The sequence below is a fragment of the Rhinatrema bivittatum genome, chromosome 4, assembly GCF_901001135.1.
Source record: "Rhinatrema bivittatum chromosome 4, aRhiBiv1.1, whole genome shotgun sequence".
Lineage (NCBI taxonomy): Eukaryota > Metazoa > Chordata > Amphibia > Gymnophiona > Rhinatrematidae > Rhinatrema > Rhinatrema bivittatum.
This window is the reverse complement of record NC_042618.1, coordinates 469,649,607-469,666,113: the sequence shown is the minus strand read 5'-3', so window position 1 is coordinate 469,666,113 and position 16,507 is coordinate 469,649,607. Positions and strand designations below refer to the sequence as shown.

Below are 16,507 nucleotides of genomic sequence, written 5' to 3'. Positions count from 1 at the left end.
CGTGTAGAGGATGCTTTGTGTAATACTTATATTCCAAATAACTTTTTCGTAGGACTTGATGTTGCAATGATAACAAAAACAGTAGTGGAAAACATTCGTAGGAAAGATACTGGTGAATTTACTCACCATGACATTGTACCAGCTCTGGATTCTGGCACCACACAGGTAAGGCATTTGTGTAATTCAGCCCGAGCCATACAATATTAAGTAATGCAAAAAGCCACTAACTGATTCCACTGCGAAGGACCCCCCTCCGTCCCTCATGTGCCTGGGTAGTCAAAATACCTCCGTGCACCATCTAAGCTGCTCGTAACTCTTCCCGCGGGCACGTTCAGCTTTTCCCTCCTAGCACAGGGAATCCGGAGGGCCGTGGTGGAGCTCGGCCCACAGTGAAAGGCGAGAAAAACTGGCTGCGGGGTCAGAGTGAAAAATTAGAGAGGCCACCGCCGGAGCCAGGCAGGCAGTGCCAAAGTTAAAAAATAGAAAAAGAGCGATCCGGCGGGGCCGGAGTGAAAAAGAGACCCAGCGGCCCAGGCCAGTGGGGTGAAGAATGAGCAGAGGCAAAATTGTGTGAGATTGGGAGCCTGCACCTATGAGAGAGAAAGGAGGAGTCGCCTCGTGTGTGTGTGTGTGTGTGTGTGTGTGCCTGTGAGAGAGAGTGGGAGCCTGCTTGTGTGTGTGCCCATGAGAGAGGGGGGGGGAGTCACCTCGTGTGTGTGTGTGTGTGCCTGTGAGAGAGAGTGGGAGCCTGCTTGTGTGTGTGCCTGTTAGAGAGAGTGGGAGCCTGCTTGTGTGTGTGCCCATGAGAGAGGGGGGGGGAGTCACCTCGTGTGTGTGTGTGTGTGTGCCTGCGAGAGATAGTGGGAGCCTGCTTGTGTGTGTACCTATGAGAGAGAGAAAGGGGCGTCGCCTCGTATGTGTGTGCCTGTGAGAGTGGGAGCCTGCTCTTGTGTGTGTGTGTGCCTGTGAGACCCTGTGTGTTACCTATAGGTTCTCAGATGTACACACACAATGTCGGTAAGGGAAAGAGAGCCTGTATATGTGAGAGCATAGTCATGTATATGAGAGGGGGAGTTTGTGAGAGAATGATTTTGTGTGTGAGCGAGAGAGAAGAAAGTTTGTAGGGCCCTACTCCCCCAATCAACGACAATCTCAGGGTGACTGGAAATCAAAAGATCCCAGATAATGGAGAGCAGGAGATATTTTAATCCTTATTAGTTTTAATTATTGGGTGTATCTTGATGTTTGTGCTGTCTTGAAATACTCGGGGGGGGGGGGGGGGGTTGGGGGGGATATTAGAACATTTTTTATTTATTGGATTTTTTATTCATCAGATGTTTGAAATATTTTATTGGTGTTTGGGAAATATTAAAATTTTTGCAAGTTTTTTAAATTATTGGATGTCTGTCAGCTGTTTTGATAATTTCTTTTTATTAGCATGGTTTTAATATTATGAATATTTTATTGCATGTTTGTTTTTCTGATGTTGCACTGCATAATTCAGTCAGGCTTCTGGTCACCAGTGGTTTTTGTTGGCTCGTTTCTATTTATACTTTATGGTCTGTCTGTATTTGGTGAGGGTCTGTTTTATGTTAAAGGTCCAGTTCTTGTGTAACTTTAATTCATCATTTTCACAGCAAGATACTTATCACTGGCTTTTACAGCATAACATGGGCACCATAGGTCCCGGCCCAGCAAGGCACTGCTTCCTACTACACCTATACCCCTTACATAAGAACTTGCCATACTGGATCAGACCAAGGGTCCATCAAGCCCAATATCCTGCTTCCAACAGTGGCCAATCCAGACTTACAAGTACCTGGCAAGTACTCAAACATTAAATGAATTAGAGCCCAAGCTGTTACTAAGCCTTTTTGACTAATAGCAGTTTATGGATTTCTGCTCTAGCAATTTAACCAAACCTTTTTTAAACGCAGCTACACTAAGTGCCATAACCACATCCTCTGGCAATGAATGCCAGAGCTTAATTATGTGTTGAGTGAAAGAATTTTCTCCAATTTTGCTTTAAATGTGCCCCATGCTAATTTCATGGAGTTGCCCCCTAGTCCTTCTATTATCCGAAAGAGTAAATAACCGATTCACATCTACCCGTTCTAGACCTCTCATGATTTTAAACACCTCTATCATATCCCCCCTCAGCCGTCTCTTCTCCACGCTGAAAAGTCCTAAACTCTTTAGTCTTTCCTCATAGGGAAGCTGTTCCATCCCCTTTATCATTTTGGTCGCCCTTCTCTGTACCTTCTCCATCGCAACTATATCTTTTTTGAGATGCGGTGACCAGAATTGTACACAGTATTCAAGGTGCGGTCTCACCATGGAGCGATACAGAGGCATTATGACATTTTCCGTTTTATTTACCATTCCCTTTCTAATAATTCCTAACGTTTGCTTTTTTGATCACCACAGCACACTGAGCCTCCTCCCCCCCCCCCCCCGACCTCGTCCCCACAACAAGTGCCAGGACATGCTGTAAGAGTCAGCAGGCAGTCTTTGTGGGAGAATTCTGGCCGCAGCTTTATTTATAATCCAAAGTACAGTTACATCTTATGCACCCTAGCGGACTATCTAAGGTTTGGCTTACAATACATATTCAGTCAATTGATGGCTAATGTAGATGGTCACTTGCAGCCGGCACGCCTGCCCAGCAGCCATAGACCTGCCAGATCAACCTGGCCAAGGCGTGCTTAGCCTGCCAGACCAACCCGGTTATGCCTGCCCATGACTGCGCGCAGTCTGCCAGACCGAGCCAGGCTGTCCTTTTAATTGGGTAAAATGAAACCTTTTTCCTCTGCCCTAAGAGTCGGTTAGATCACTCTAAACTCGTCCGTCCTTACTACAGGCCTGCCGAACCTGTGGTCTGCCTCGGGTCTCGCGAAGCTGTGACAAAACCCCGCTTAATTAACCCAGCTAAATGAAGAGGCTGGGGCCGGGTGGGAGGGCGATTTTTCCCCGGCCTGCAGCGGAAGAAAGATGAAGCCGCTGTGCAGGCAGCTCCTCTTTAGGCCAGGTCAAGACAGCCTCACCCCGTACCCCAAAGTGTCAGACTTATGAGCTTAGCCGATCCTCCTGCCACGCTGGGCCGGCCTCATGGACGAACCCAGTGAGGCCCATTTGTAGTTCTCGTCCCCATTTCTATTTTAAACAGAAGTTTGCTCTTCATTCATTTTATTTGCCTGCAGAGAGCAGTTTTGAATGTTCTTGCAGAAAATATTTTTTCATTCACATTTTATTGTGACTGCTTTTAGTAGATTGGGCCATTATTTTAAGGGACGGGCTTAGTCAATGTTTCCAGGTTGCTGTGAGCATAAAATGGAAAGGCTTTTTGCATGAAAGAAAGTCCTGCTCACAGGGTAATGAAACAAAAATGTTTTGTTCATAGCAGCCCCAGTCCTTAGAGCAGGGGTGGGCAATTCCAGTCCTCGAGGGCCATAAACCTGTCGAGGTTTTAGGATATCCTAATGAATATGCATGACATAGATTTGCATACAACTGAGGCAGAGTACATGCAAATCTCTCTCATGCATATTCATTAGGGATATCCTGAAAACCAGACTGGTTTGTGGCCCTCGAGGACCGGAACTGCCCACCACTGCTCCTGGTGTCCCTCCTGGAGTTGTGCGCGCTCTTGCTGCTAAGATCTGTGCCTGTACCACTTTCTATCTTGGGTCAGCTGGCGCGTTCCCAGCTCTCGTACCAGTGCTCCAGACTCTGTTTCCTTCGGCCCGAGTTTATCCAGGACTGGTGAATGCTCAGCTCTAGCCCCTTTGTAGATCCAAGCCCAAGCAGGAAAGCCATGTTCTGTGGGCGAGTCAGGACCCAGAGTGTCAGGCGCTACCCAAATCCTGGGTTACTTTGAAAGGAGGGTTGCCCGGGCATTGATCATATGGTTGCATCTGTAGAAGCCCCACCCTGCTCCCTCGGCTTCAGGCAGCCGCTAAAGGAAAGGGGAGGATGCGAAAAAAATCAGAGCCACATCTCTGGCCTTCCCTGCAGAATCAGCCAGGAATTGCGCCCGTCTTCCTCCAGGGCAAGGTGGACCTCTGTGTGAGGATCTGGGCTGGAAACGTCAGAGCAGGGATCCCCCCCAGCCTTACAAGCACTGAACTACTTTCCGCTGATCAAGCAAGCAAAAACTGAGAATAAACCAAATCGCTGATTTTAAGCAATGCTCGCTTTGGTTTTGTTCGTATGATGTGTGTTTAAACTTTGTACGTTGCTTTGGGTGACCCATATGAGGCCAGGGATGCAGTTTAGAAATGTGCTAAATAAAGCATCATAGACGAGCATGTTGTCTGCGTGCTCAGTGGCGGCAGGATGGGGTCCCATGGAGTTCAGCTGCTGAGCAAAATGCGTTTAACGCGTATCGGCCGTACCTGTGAAATGCCCCAGTACTGTGGTTTCGTAAAAGGCAGCCCGGTGTCTTCTCTAGACTCTCCTCCTTAGCAGATTGAAATCTGTCAAACATTTTTTGTGCTGAACTGTACTGACTGCATGGCATCTTGTGGGATTTTAGGAAGATCGTTTGAAGATTGACGTGATTGATTGGCTCGTCTTTGATCCTGCACAGAGGGCTGAAGCACTTAAACAGAGCAACGCCATCATGAGGAAATTCTTAGGTATCTCAAAGGCGTATTCTCATCTAATTACTGGGTAACAACGCCCAGAAAACCCAACATTTGGCCCGGAGGGTTGCATTTTTGCACACAAAGCACAGTTTGCAAATTTTTTACAGATTTTTGCCTTGCACTTAGTAAAATTTCATATGTCGTTAGTATCATGTAAAATTTTACTTAAATGTAAAATGAACTGCAGTGGAAGATCAGGTGAAGCTGAAAATTATGAATTTACAGAAAAGCAATGCCCAAAAAAGGCTTTGTGGGCCAGTTTCTGCCAAAATTAATAAAAAAAAAAAAAAAAACCCTAAATCTGTGAGGTGTTCTTTTCCTGTTGGCTTCCCCACGGCAAAGTTTTCTACAGAGCTCCTGTGCAGCACCCGAACAGGCCTCTGAACTGCAGGTTAATGCTGCAGCTTCTTTGTAAGCTAAGATCAGTGAATTTAGATAATGCATAGAAGGGAACCCGTGGTGATAAAATCAGTCTAAAACTCCGCCTCCTATCCACGTGCTACCAGCTTCGTGGGCAAGGTCATGGATCTTAAGCTGGACTTTTTTCAGTCCCCGCTCCTGTTGGGGACTGACTTATTTGGAAATAAGCTGCTTTGTGGAGAGCCTGTTCTATTTAAGTAAACTCTGAAATGCCTTAGAATACTTATTTTGAGTGAGATGTCCGATATTGGTCCTCTCCGAATGGTGCACTGCTGGCTTCCACATGCTGAGCCTGCATTTTCAGTCGGGGAGCCCTTCACCATGACATAAGATGCTAAAAACTTTCTTCAGTTTCCCCTTTATCAAAAATGTCCCTCACGAGTCAATGAATAGCACCAGTAATGTGCATAGGAATGTTTCCTATAGACATGACGGGTAACAGATTGAGGGCACTGGATTTCCTTGTGGGATTTTCCAGACTCCTAGTGTCAGAGGGTTAAGAAATTCCGTTGGGTGGGATCGTTGGCCTTTCTGGTGTTGCTCTTCTAAGCGTGGCCGATCTTCTCTTATCCTGTCAGTTGCAGCGATGGGTACAGCGTACTACGCTTCTTTTAAATCTTATGTTTTTTTTCAGCATCCAAGAAGCATGAGGCAGCAAAGGAGGTGTTTATGAAGATTCCTCATGATTCCATAGCAGAGATCTACAATCAGTGGGAGGATCAAGGGATGGACAGCCCGCTCCCTGGAGATGACGACAATGCTGTCCGAGAACACCTATGCATCAGGGCCTACCTGGTAAGAACCGACTTCTTGTGTGCAGGCGTTCTGGTATAACGGCTGTCCGTGTGTTTTTATTTATTTATTTAGCTAGTTAGTTTAGTTTTTCTATACCGGTGTTGGTCCATACCTTCACTCCGGTTAACAATATTTCTTTAAAAAATAACATAAAATACATAAAAGAAATAAAATATACATTAAATTTAATAAAAAAACAAGAAAAGCAAACATAAAAATGCTAATACATATGTAAAAATAAATCATAAAATGCTCAAATCTAAAACTAAAATTATAAAAACAGCTGAAGTAAAATAAAGCTTCTAACTAGCTGCTACTTGAAGAGCTTGTACGTATAACCAGGTTTTCAGAGCTTTCTTGAACTCTTTTAAGTTACCTTGGAGCCTTAGTTCGACAGGTATTGAATTCCAAAGACCTGGTCCTGCTAATGATGGCGCCCTTTCTCTAACTGATGTAAGTCTTTGAAGCAAACTTAATCCTATTTCCTTTCAGCTGTGCCCGGGAAGGTTTCATGCATGGCAGTTTCCCGCACACGTTGTGTTATGTTTTTAAACCTAGCTAAAACCCAAAAGCATTTTGGAGTGCGAGCCAGGGAAGCCAGTGTTCAAATCCCACTGCTGCTCCTTTTGTGACCTTGGGCGAATCGCATCACCCTCCATTTCCTCAGGTACTAACCTAGGGCCAGATTTACTATGGCTTTTCTCCCATTCTGTGTTTATGGGGGAAAATGCTTATTAAAGGAGGCCCTCAGACCGTAAGCCTTCTGGGACAAGAAAATACTTACAATCAGTATTATCTAAACAGGGATATCTAGTTATTTTAAAATCTCCCCCATAATAAGGTGGTCTTCTGCCCACTCCCCCAGTAAACCAGAAATGTTTTCCAATAATGGTCCTTAATCAATACTGTGAGCATATAAATTGAAGTGTATACAACACATCATTCCCTGTACGTACCTGGATCAGTCCAGATGCCTGGGTTTATGCATCCCTGCCAGCCGATGGAGACAGAGAAAGTTTTACTGACTGCTACATAATCCCCTGGGCCACCTGCAGTTCCTCAGTATTAACTTGTACCCAAGCACAGAAACATTTTAAAAACATTAACAAACCAATTTGCAAAAACTTTCCAACAAGTCTATATGCCATACCATGAAAAAACTGTATCCTTTATCAATAAACCTCAGCTGAGCACACGACTCTCCACCTCCACAGGTCAGGCGGGCTGATCCGTGGTACTACAGGAACAAAAATTAGCAGGTGGTAAAGAATTTTCTTTCCCTGTACGTACCCAAATCAGTCCAGGCTCCTGGGATGTACCAAAGCTCCCTATTATGGGTGGGACCTGGAGAGTCCCATTCACAAGACACTCGCCAAATGACCAAGACTTCGGCTCCCCCACATCCAGGCGATAGTGCCTTGCAAATGTATGCAGGGACTTCCAAGTTGCCTCTACAAATTTCCTGCAACGAAACTAACTGAGCCTCTGTCTACGAGGCCACCTGAGAATGCGTAGAATGCGCCCTCAAACATTCAGGCACCTGATGCCCCTTGAGAATGTATTTTGACCCTATAGCCTCCTTGAGCCACATCACAGTGATAGCCTTGGACGCCTGGATACCTCTCTTCGAACTGCTCCGTAAAACAAAAATATGGTCAGACTTTCTAAAATCTGGAGGTGTCTCAACAAAATCCTGTGGACATCCGAAAGCTTAAGCTCCCGCGTATCAGATGCGGAAGACTCCAACTCTGGAAAGGCCAGAAGCTCCACCATCTGATTCACATGAAATGCCAATACGACCTTCAGTAAAAATGAAGGTACCATCCTCAAGGAGACTCCCGAGTCCGAAATCTGCAGAAACGTATCCCAGCAAGACAAAGCCTGCAACTCAGAAATTCTCCTAGCTGAACAAATGGCCACTAGAAAAACAACCTTAAGGGTCAAATCCTTAAGTGTTGCTCTCCGAATAGGTTCAAAAAGTGCCTCACACAAACCTCTGAGAACGAGATTAAGATTCCAAGATGGACAAACTCTCCTTGCTGGAGGGCGCAAATTCTTAGCCCCCTGAAGAAATCTAACCACATCAGGATGAGCAACCTTCTACTTTACCTCACAGGCAAGCAAGAGCTGCTACCTGAACATTTAAGGGAGTTGAAGGCCAAGCCTTTGACCCAAACGCTCCTGAGGAAAGGATAAAATCAGACATACCAAAGACTGTTAAGGCCTGCACTCAGCTATATACCAGCACTCAAAAACCTTCCAGACCCTCACATATGACAACGAAGCAGACTTCCACCTAGCCTGAAGCAGAGTAGTAATGACCGCCTCTGGGTACCCTCTGCATCTCAACTGCCGTCTCTCAAAAGCCAAACCCGCTAGACAAAAGTGAGCAGCCTGGTCTGAAAATATGGGGCCCTGTCAAACTAGGCCTGGAAGATAGCTGAAACATAACAGGCCATCCACTGCCAATTTGGCTAGATCCACGAACCTTACAAAGTTATCTTTTAAGGGGCGCTTGTTGTTTGGGGAGGAGTTAGAGAAGATGGCGGATCGATGGGGAGAATCAAAATTTCCTCTGTTACCAGAGGATAAGAAGTAGACTCCATGGTTTTCTCAAGACAAGGGACGATTTTGGAGCTCTCTGTGTTTTCACTTCTCCAGAGGTTCAAGCAGTCAGAGGTCTTGGACTTTTGGGAAATCTCAATCCTTTCGGCCAAAGAAGCCAGGCAAAGATGGCAGCTCTGGAACCCTACATTCCTCCCAATGAAGTTTTGGGAGTCCTTCCTCCAGTGCTGGAGTTAGGCGCTTGCCTGTCTCAGTTTTATCAGAGGTGGTTACTGTCCACAGTTTCTTTTGAAGAAAATACCAAAGCTACTCCCCAGAAGGGCAGGAGGCTGCCTGAGGTCCACGCAGCACTGCCCCAGCAAAGGCAGAATCCTCTTGTGCCGCCACATCCAGCTGATAATACCTGGCAAACATATGCAAGGAAGACCACATCGCCGTTCTACAGATCCCTGCCGGAGAAAGTAAACGCAGTTCTGCCCAGGAAACCGCCTGTGTCCGGGTAGAATACGGTCTGACTTGCCTCCAAAGAGGCTTCCCAGAATCCACATAGGCTGCTGTCACCACTTCCTTAATCCAACGAGTCACTGTGCACCAGGAAGTCACTTCCCCCTTCTTCACTCCCCGGTGAAGAAGAAAAAGCAGATCCGATTTTTGAAAATCGTAACCTCCAGGTAACGCAATAAGTGCTGCTGCACGTCCAACGGCCACAATTTCCTGAATTCTTATCCATCCATATCCTTTTCCAAGGATGGCAACAAAACAGACTGATTTAAGTGAAGTCCAAAACCACCTTTGGAAGAAAGGCAGGTACCATCTGTATCACACCAGATAAGGTGCAGATAATGAAAAATAGGCTCTCTGCACGACAAGGCTTGCAATTCTGAAATCTGCCTCGCCAAACAAATAGCGACCAGAAACAGTCTTCAGGGTCAGCAAACTTAAGGAAATGCCCTAAAGCGGACGAAAGGTCGGACCCACCAGAAAGGAGAGGACCAGATTCAAATCCAACAAGGGTATTGAGAAACACAAAGGGGGTTAAGGTGCTTCCCTCCCCTCAAGAACCTAGACACGTCGCGGTGCTAGGAGAGAGAGGCCTCCCCTGTACGCGGCTCTGCTAACACGCTATAGCAGCCAAACCACCTGCACCTTCAGCGTGTTCAAGGCCAGACCTTCCTGTAAAAAAAATCTAAGATTAAGGATCAGGCACCAAAGCGGGAAGATGAGCATGATTCTGATACCAATGCTCAAAAACCCACCAGATGCGGATAGAAGCCAATGAGTTGGAAAACGTATGCACTCAGTTTCTACCACTGCTTGAATAACTTCGCTTTAAGAGCCAAGTCCTCTCAAGGGCCAAATCGCAAGGCAAAACTGACCTGAATGTCATGAAATATTGGGCCTTGCCACAACAGCCCCCTAAGAAGAAGGAGCTGCCATGGATCCTCCATCAGAAGATAACGCAGATCCACGTACCACGGCCTGCACAGCCAAGCCAGGGCCATCAGAAGCACCATGCCTGAATGTTGCACAAACTTTTGCAACAACCGGCTGATTATGGGCCATTGCGGAAACTGAGTAACTTCCCCTGCTGTCAATACTGAACTAGCACATCCACTCTGAGTGCTTGGACAGCCCTTGTCTGACTATAGAATCTCTTCACTTTCATATTCCTGCAACTATTAGATCCGAAAAGGGATGAGATGAAAGACCTCTGGAACTAATTTCCATTTTCCTGGATCCAGCTCGTGACGACAGATATTCTGCCCGCACATTGTCGACTCCTGCTGTGTGTGAGGCTAACGATGCCTGCAAGCTTGTAAGCTACCACTGTCGCATTGTCTGACTACTCTCACCGCTTTTCTTTCCACCCAGGAACTACAGAAAAGCTATCCGGATCACTCAGGCTTCTAGCCCATTGATGGACCAAGACGCCTCTTCGGGAGACCACTGGCCTTGCGCCTCCAACTTCTGACAATGAGCTCCCCAGCCCTGGAGACTCGCATCTGCTGTGACCACCAACCAGTCAGGAGTCTCCAAATCCATACCTTTTTCAAGATGCTCCTTTCATAATCACCAGAGCAACTTCTGCCTCACCTCTGGCAGTAAGGTCAATGTCACATTTGTACTCCTGAGACTGGGGATTCCATTGAGTCAGGAAGGACCGCTGCAGAGGACATATATGAGCATGCACCCAAGGTACAACCACTGTCGTCACTGCCATTGATCCCATCTACAGATATGAATGGACGGACCAATTGCTAACCGCAGGGTCCGGACCTGACCCCAGATCATCTAGATGCGAGTCTCCAGAAGAAACACCTTGCCTTGAGCCATATCAAACTTGGGCGCCCAGGTACTCCAGAACCTGAGATGGCTGCAGGTTTCTCTTAGCTAAGTTCACTACCCATCCCAGGTGCTGATTCAACATCGTTAACTCCTCCCCAAACAAGCAGTGCCCCTTAAAAGGCAACTTGGTAAGGTTTGACTTCAAAATAATATCAGCAGACCAGTTTCACTTTCAAAGGAGTCATCAAAGCCTACCCACGTGCCACTGTACGTGCCAAATCATAGCCAGCATCCGACATGAAGGCAGCTCCCGGTTCCAGGTATGGGCCATTCTCTCCCGGAACTTCCTGGACCTCCTGGGCCAATTATAACCCGGCCCTTGCCACTATACAACAGCGAGCGGAGATTTGGAGATTCATGGCCATCATTTCAAAGGCCTGCTTCAAAATTGTCTCAATTTTCTGATCTTGAGCATCCTTTAAAGCCACATCATCTACCAGAATGGTGGTCCACTTCGTCACCACACAGACCAAGGCATCCACTTTGGAAAACCGGAATGCTCCCTGATTTTAGGATCCATAGGATACAATCCTGCTAAAGAGCGACCTCCTTTAAAATTAGCCTCAGGTGCGCTCCATTCCAAATCTGCTCCTGGACTGCCTCGTGCAGAGGAAAAATCCAGGATGCCTTGCACGAGCTAACCATGCCAGGGTTCTTCTTCAGTCCTTAGCTACTGCTGGCAAGGTGTCCTCACAAACAAGGGCCTTCAAGGTCTGCAAAATTAAACTGGACATCTCATCCCTGTGAAAAGAGCTGAAGCATTGTTCTGAGGCTCAGCATCTAGGGGAATCTCCCCCTCTTCCAAGAATAGCTCGTCGGGATCCCCTACCAAGGATCATGACTCTCCATCTGAGTCTCCTGAAGGATCACTATCTTCACCTTCTCCTCCTTCAGTCTTTCCCCTTCTGAGAGGGGACAAAGATGCCTTGGAACGCTTCCTAGGACCCGAAGAGGGAGACCTCTGAAACAGGCGGTCTCTAGCTTCCTCCAGGGACCCTTCCTGCCACGGACAGAACCTGAAGGCCCTTAAAAAAAAAAAAAAAAAAAAATCCCACCAATGAAATGGCGGAAAGATCCATCCCCGGAGTCGGCAGAACCGTCTCTGAGCCCGGTCCCGAGGGGATCAGTAGGAGAAGCTTCTGAGAAGACTTCTCACCCTCCCTGGTAGGAGCAGCCGCTATACCTTCTTCCTGTAATGGGGGAGCCTCTGAAGTCCCTGCAGGGACAAGTTCTCCTGAGGAGACATCTCCCTAGGCCTCCACACTCTTCTGGCAAACAGAGGGACTTCCTGGGACTAAGGACCCTCATGTGGAAGGCAGAGCAGATGCGGAGCTTCTTCCTGTACTGCTCCCCCGATGCCATCTCTCTGCCCAGATAGAGCTGAGCAAACACCTCCAACCGCAACTCAGCAGCTCCTGCAAAGACCCAAAATGGCACCTGCCATGTGTTCCCTGCACTGCTGCGCTGATCCCTTGGCTGGCTCCAAAAATAGCTCCGCAGCACTTTCCGGCAGTGATTACAGCTGCCTCTCTTGTTCCTGATCGGCCCTGTAAGCAGCACTTTGGCACCAGATCTCAGCACTGTCTGATCCTTGAGCTTTTTTTTTTTTTTTTTAAACTCTCCCAGCCAGCTGTGCTGAAAGACTGAATTGGCCCACAGCGGCGAGAACGAAGGACCAGGCAGAGAAGAGGACTATGCTGAGGCCCTAGACCTCCTCCAGACAGAATTGCACTGGTAGGATAAGGAGGCCTTGGGCTTAGCCCTGCTGCAAACATCTCACTCTTGTCCCGAATTTATCTCCTGAATTTTTTCAGACTCTCAACTGAGGGAGGAGCTAATTCTATCACCATAGCAACTCGAAATGGCCTGCTCAATCTTGGCAGGCCGCAGTCCACAAGCAAGGATGGACATCCACCATCTGCTGGAATCTGAGAAATACTGGGTGGCTGGTGCCTGAGCTGAGCTATATGAGGGTGACGACAGCAAGGAGCATTCTCTGTCGCCATCTGCTGGCTGGAGTGCACAACCCACTGGTGTGGTGGGCTGGTTTGCCTGGATGAAGAGGAAGCTTTCCTTTACATTTTTTGCTCTATTAATTGTATTTGGTGTGACTGTCTTTGAAATTTGCAACTCATCAACCCTATCTTACTTGGGGGGGGAGGGGGGGGGAGTGAAGTTTTGCTTTAAGATATATTATGATGAAATTTTTTTTAAGTTCACAATTCTTTATTCTTATCATAATGAAAAATATAACAAAAGAGCAATGCAGTAAGATGATATGCGCCAACAGAACAGTACTAGCATGGGAGAAACAGCAAGACAGATTGAAAAAGAAAGCAACGAGTTCCAAATTTTCCTGTTCTCGACTAAAGAGCCAGTTTGTGCCGCTGCAGCTTCATGGCCACCTTTTTAATTTGGAAATTTTAGCTCCAGAGCTGCTTCTGTCCGGCAGTGTTTCCCGCCCCTCCCCAGCCATCCTCTTCAGAGTTAACCCTCGCCGAGCCGGGAGGGGCACTCGTTGGCCGATTGTGGCCAACAGCAGCAGGATCCCCCCTGTCATCTTTCCTCCTTCCCTGGTGCGCTGCCCTCCCAAGGCACAGGGCTGGTCCCCAGCAAATCCCAGCTCCTGCTTGTAACAAACCAAACCCTTGAATTTTTGTACTTTATTTACAACAAACTCTTGCCAAAGCAGCCCAGCTGGTTCCCACCCATGCAGTGGTGCTGTGGGACCTCTTTATTAGCCGGATCTAGTTCTGCGATGTTCCAAAAGACCGGAAATCATTGCGCAAGGCTTCTCAGCTGCAGGCTGCGTAACCGGTCCAGCTCCCCCGCATCACGGCCCTGGCTCCCCAGGAGGTTAACGATAGGCTCGGCTCATGTTTTCTGCACCTCTGGTAGTGCAAACAGCTTATCCTCTCTCTCCTTCTAATGCAGGAGGCCCACGAAACCTTCAACGAGTGGTTTAAGCACATGAACGCGGCCCCGCACAAGCCCGTTCTGATAGGACAAGCGTCTTTCACGGAGAGCGTGGCCCATGAGCACAAGGAGAAACAATACGAGGTACGAGCGAGGGAATGGTTCTGCGTGGTTCGGTGCCGTAACGAATACTGTGTCTTTGGGTTAGCGCCGGCCTCCGATGACTTGATTGTTGCTCCATGTCTTAACGCCCATGTTTCCCCCGCAGATGGATTTTGGTATTTGGAAGGGCCAGTTGGACGCTCTCACGGCTGATGTGAAAGAGAAAATTTACAATGTCCTGCTATTTGTGGATGGAGGGTGGATGGTTGACGTCAGAGAGGTATAAAAATATATATATATATATATCTACTTCAGCACTTGAGTCAGTAAATGTCCTTTAGCAGCTGGCCGTTTTTTTTTGTATTTTACTTACTGTACTGCTGTTGAAAGGAGCTCCTCCTATCTCTCTGAAATACCGTAGCGAGAAGCACCGCCGTGCGTTTGGGCCCAGGCATTTCTTCCCCGTCCTGCGCTGCTGGGGAATTCAGAGCCAGAAAGCCGTGGTGTCTGATGGGGGGTTAGCGCTGGATTCTGGGCTCTCTCCACATGGCAGCTTTAGGAGTGGTGCACATAGGTCCGCTGTGGCTCTGGGGTTCAGCCCAGGCCTCTGGGAACCTCTGTACCTGAACGAGCAGTTCTCACCCCCCCCCCCCCCCCTCACTTGTTCTTCATCCGTTGGCGTCCTGACGCTGTGAGCTGCTGGACCTACCCCCGCAGTCCTAACGCTCACAGCTTAGTACGGCTTCTGTACAGATTGCTCTCCTGTTACAGAACTTCCTTCCTCCAACTTTCACTTCCGAGCTGTCGGGGGGAGGCATTTTCTAAAGATAGGCTCTTAAGTCGTTGGTCACTATTTCTTGCACCTTTAATTAGCACAGGCAATACCAAAATAAGTTGCAGGGCTAGGAGGATAAAGCAAAAAATGAATGGGCAGTTTCATGAACTTGCACCCCCCTGCCAGTAAAATAAATAACTGTGCCAGAGTGGTGCAGGCCGTGATGGTTTGCACCGATGCAGTTTAAATAGGTGACCTGCGCGCTGCCTTCCATCCTGCTTCTAATAGCTGCTGCTGTTTCTGGATGTAGGATGTGGAGGAGGATCCTGAACGCACCCATCAGATGATTTTGCTGCGCAGGCTCTGCCTGCCGCTGATGTGCTTTCTGCTGCACACGGTTTTGCACGGCACCAGACAGTACCAGGAGTGCCTGCGGCTGGCCGACATGGTCTCATCGGAACGGCAGAAGCTCTACACAGTAAGTGAGGGAGAAAATCCCGAAAAACCTCTTGGCATTTTGCCCTTAAACCCTCTCAGCTGTTATGAATCTTAAATATGCTCAAAATTCAGACTTCTGCTGCAGAGAGGATTAAAGAGAAGAAACAAAGCGGGCTGTAGGGAGAAGTTAAAAGTGGGCATTGCCCTGGAAGGCCCCCAGGCAGGGAGAGCCAGATCTCGCATTGCAGCTAAAGGTTAAGCCATACTTGCGGCAGGGCGAGGTGCAGATTCCACAGCTGCTTTGCACCTCTTGTAGGCGGAAGCCGCCTGAAGCTGCAGGAAGGTAATGGCAGCAGATGCCGTCTCTCCATGAAAGTGAGCTAGTAGGCCGATATATTTTTTAATGTTAGTCCAATAAAAAGTACTAGATGAGGTTTTAAGGTCCCATAAGCAGGGCTGGAAATATCTCAGGCATCCAAAAGACATGGCTGAATGAGGAGGGGACAGGCAGAGTGCTGGGCTGTGAGGTGGAGCAGCTGCAAGGCTTCTCCCTCCCTTCACCATGGTCCCTGGCTGTTTGTCCCATGCATGCTTGAAGGTTTCCTGTTTGGGAAAGACAGTACTTTGACCACCATTATTGTCTGATATGAGTTCTGCTCTAAGGAGAAGATGGACCTGTGCTTTCTCCGAGCATCCAGTTCCAGCATTGGGTCTATGAGCCTTTACTGTGATGGCCTAGCATTTCTTGCCCCTCCCACCATCTCTCCTACAGCTGGCCAGCAGGGGTTAGTGCTGCATGCTGATGATGTCTCTCCCACACAAGTCCCTCTGATCTCTGGTCCATATTTTTATTTACTTTTAACTCTAATGGGCCTGATTTTGTATTATAAAGTAGTGTGTGCTTCATTTTCAGCTGCTAAAGATATACAGTGTACTGCATGATTAAATTCTAGATTTGATGTATTAAGCAATACTTGCTCAGTGCAAGGTAGGAAAATCAAGATCTTCAGAGGGATTGCTCTGTTACAGGCCAATTCAGTAAAAGTCGCGGGCGAGCACCCGCTCTCCTGTGCGCATGATTCAGTATTTAAATTAGGGCCCGTGGTAAAAGGAGACGCTAGGGACACTAGCGCGTCCCTAGCGCCTCTTTTTTGACAGAAGTGGGGGCTATCAGCGGGTTTGACAGCCGACGCTCAATTTTGCCGGCGTCTGTTCTCAAACCCGCTGACAGCCACGGGTTCGGAAACCGGATGCCGTTAAAATTGAGCGTCCAGTTTGCGAGCCGAGGGCAGATTTAAAATTTTTTTATTTTTTTTTTTAATTATTTTTAACTTTTGGGACCTCAGACGTAGTATCTGCTTTTTTGTGCACTTTCCTGGTGCCGGCAGAAATTAGCGCCTACTTTTGGGAAGGCGCTAATTTCTGAAAGTAAAATGTGCGGCTTGGCTGCACATTTTACTTACTGAATTGCGCGGGAATAACTAATAGGCTCATCAACATGCAT

The 16,507-nt window shown here is 47.6% G+C and overlaps 1 protein-coding gene across 1 annotated transcript in view; it reads left to right on the top strand.

The window, feature by feature from the left end:
• The window catches only part of NUP107 (nucleoporin 107), a 65,036-nt gene that overhangs the window by 45,896 nt on the left and 2,633 nt on the right, over window positions 1-16,507 (top strand). The window contains exons 22-27 of the mRNA XM_029597229.1: window positions 53-165; window positions 4,535-4,637; window positions 5,701-5,861; window positions 13,707-13,832; window positions 13,957-14,070; window positions 14,876-15,043. Coding sequence (XP_029453089.1) covers window positions 53-165; window positions 4,535-4,637; window positions 5,701-5,861; window positions 13,707-13,832; window positions 13,957-14,070; window positions 14,876-15,043 — 785 coding nt within the window. The remainder of the gene's footprint in view (window positions 1-52; window positions 166-4,534; window positions 4,638-5,700; window positions 5,862-13,706; window positions 13,833-13,956; window positions 14,071-14,875; window positions 15,044-16,507) is intronic.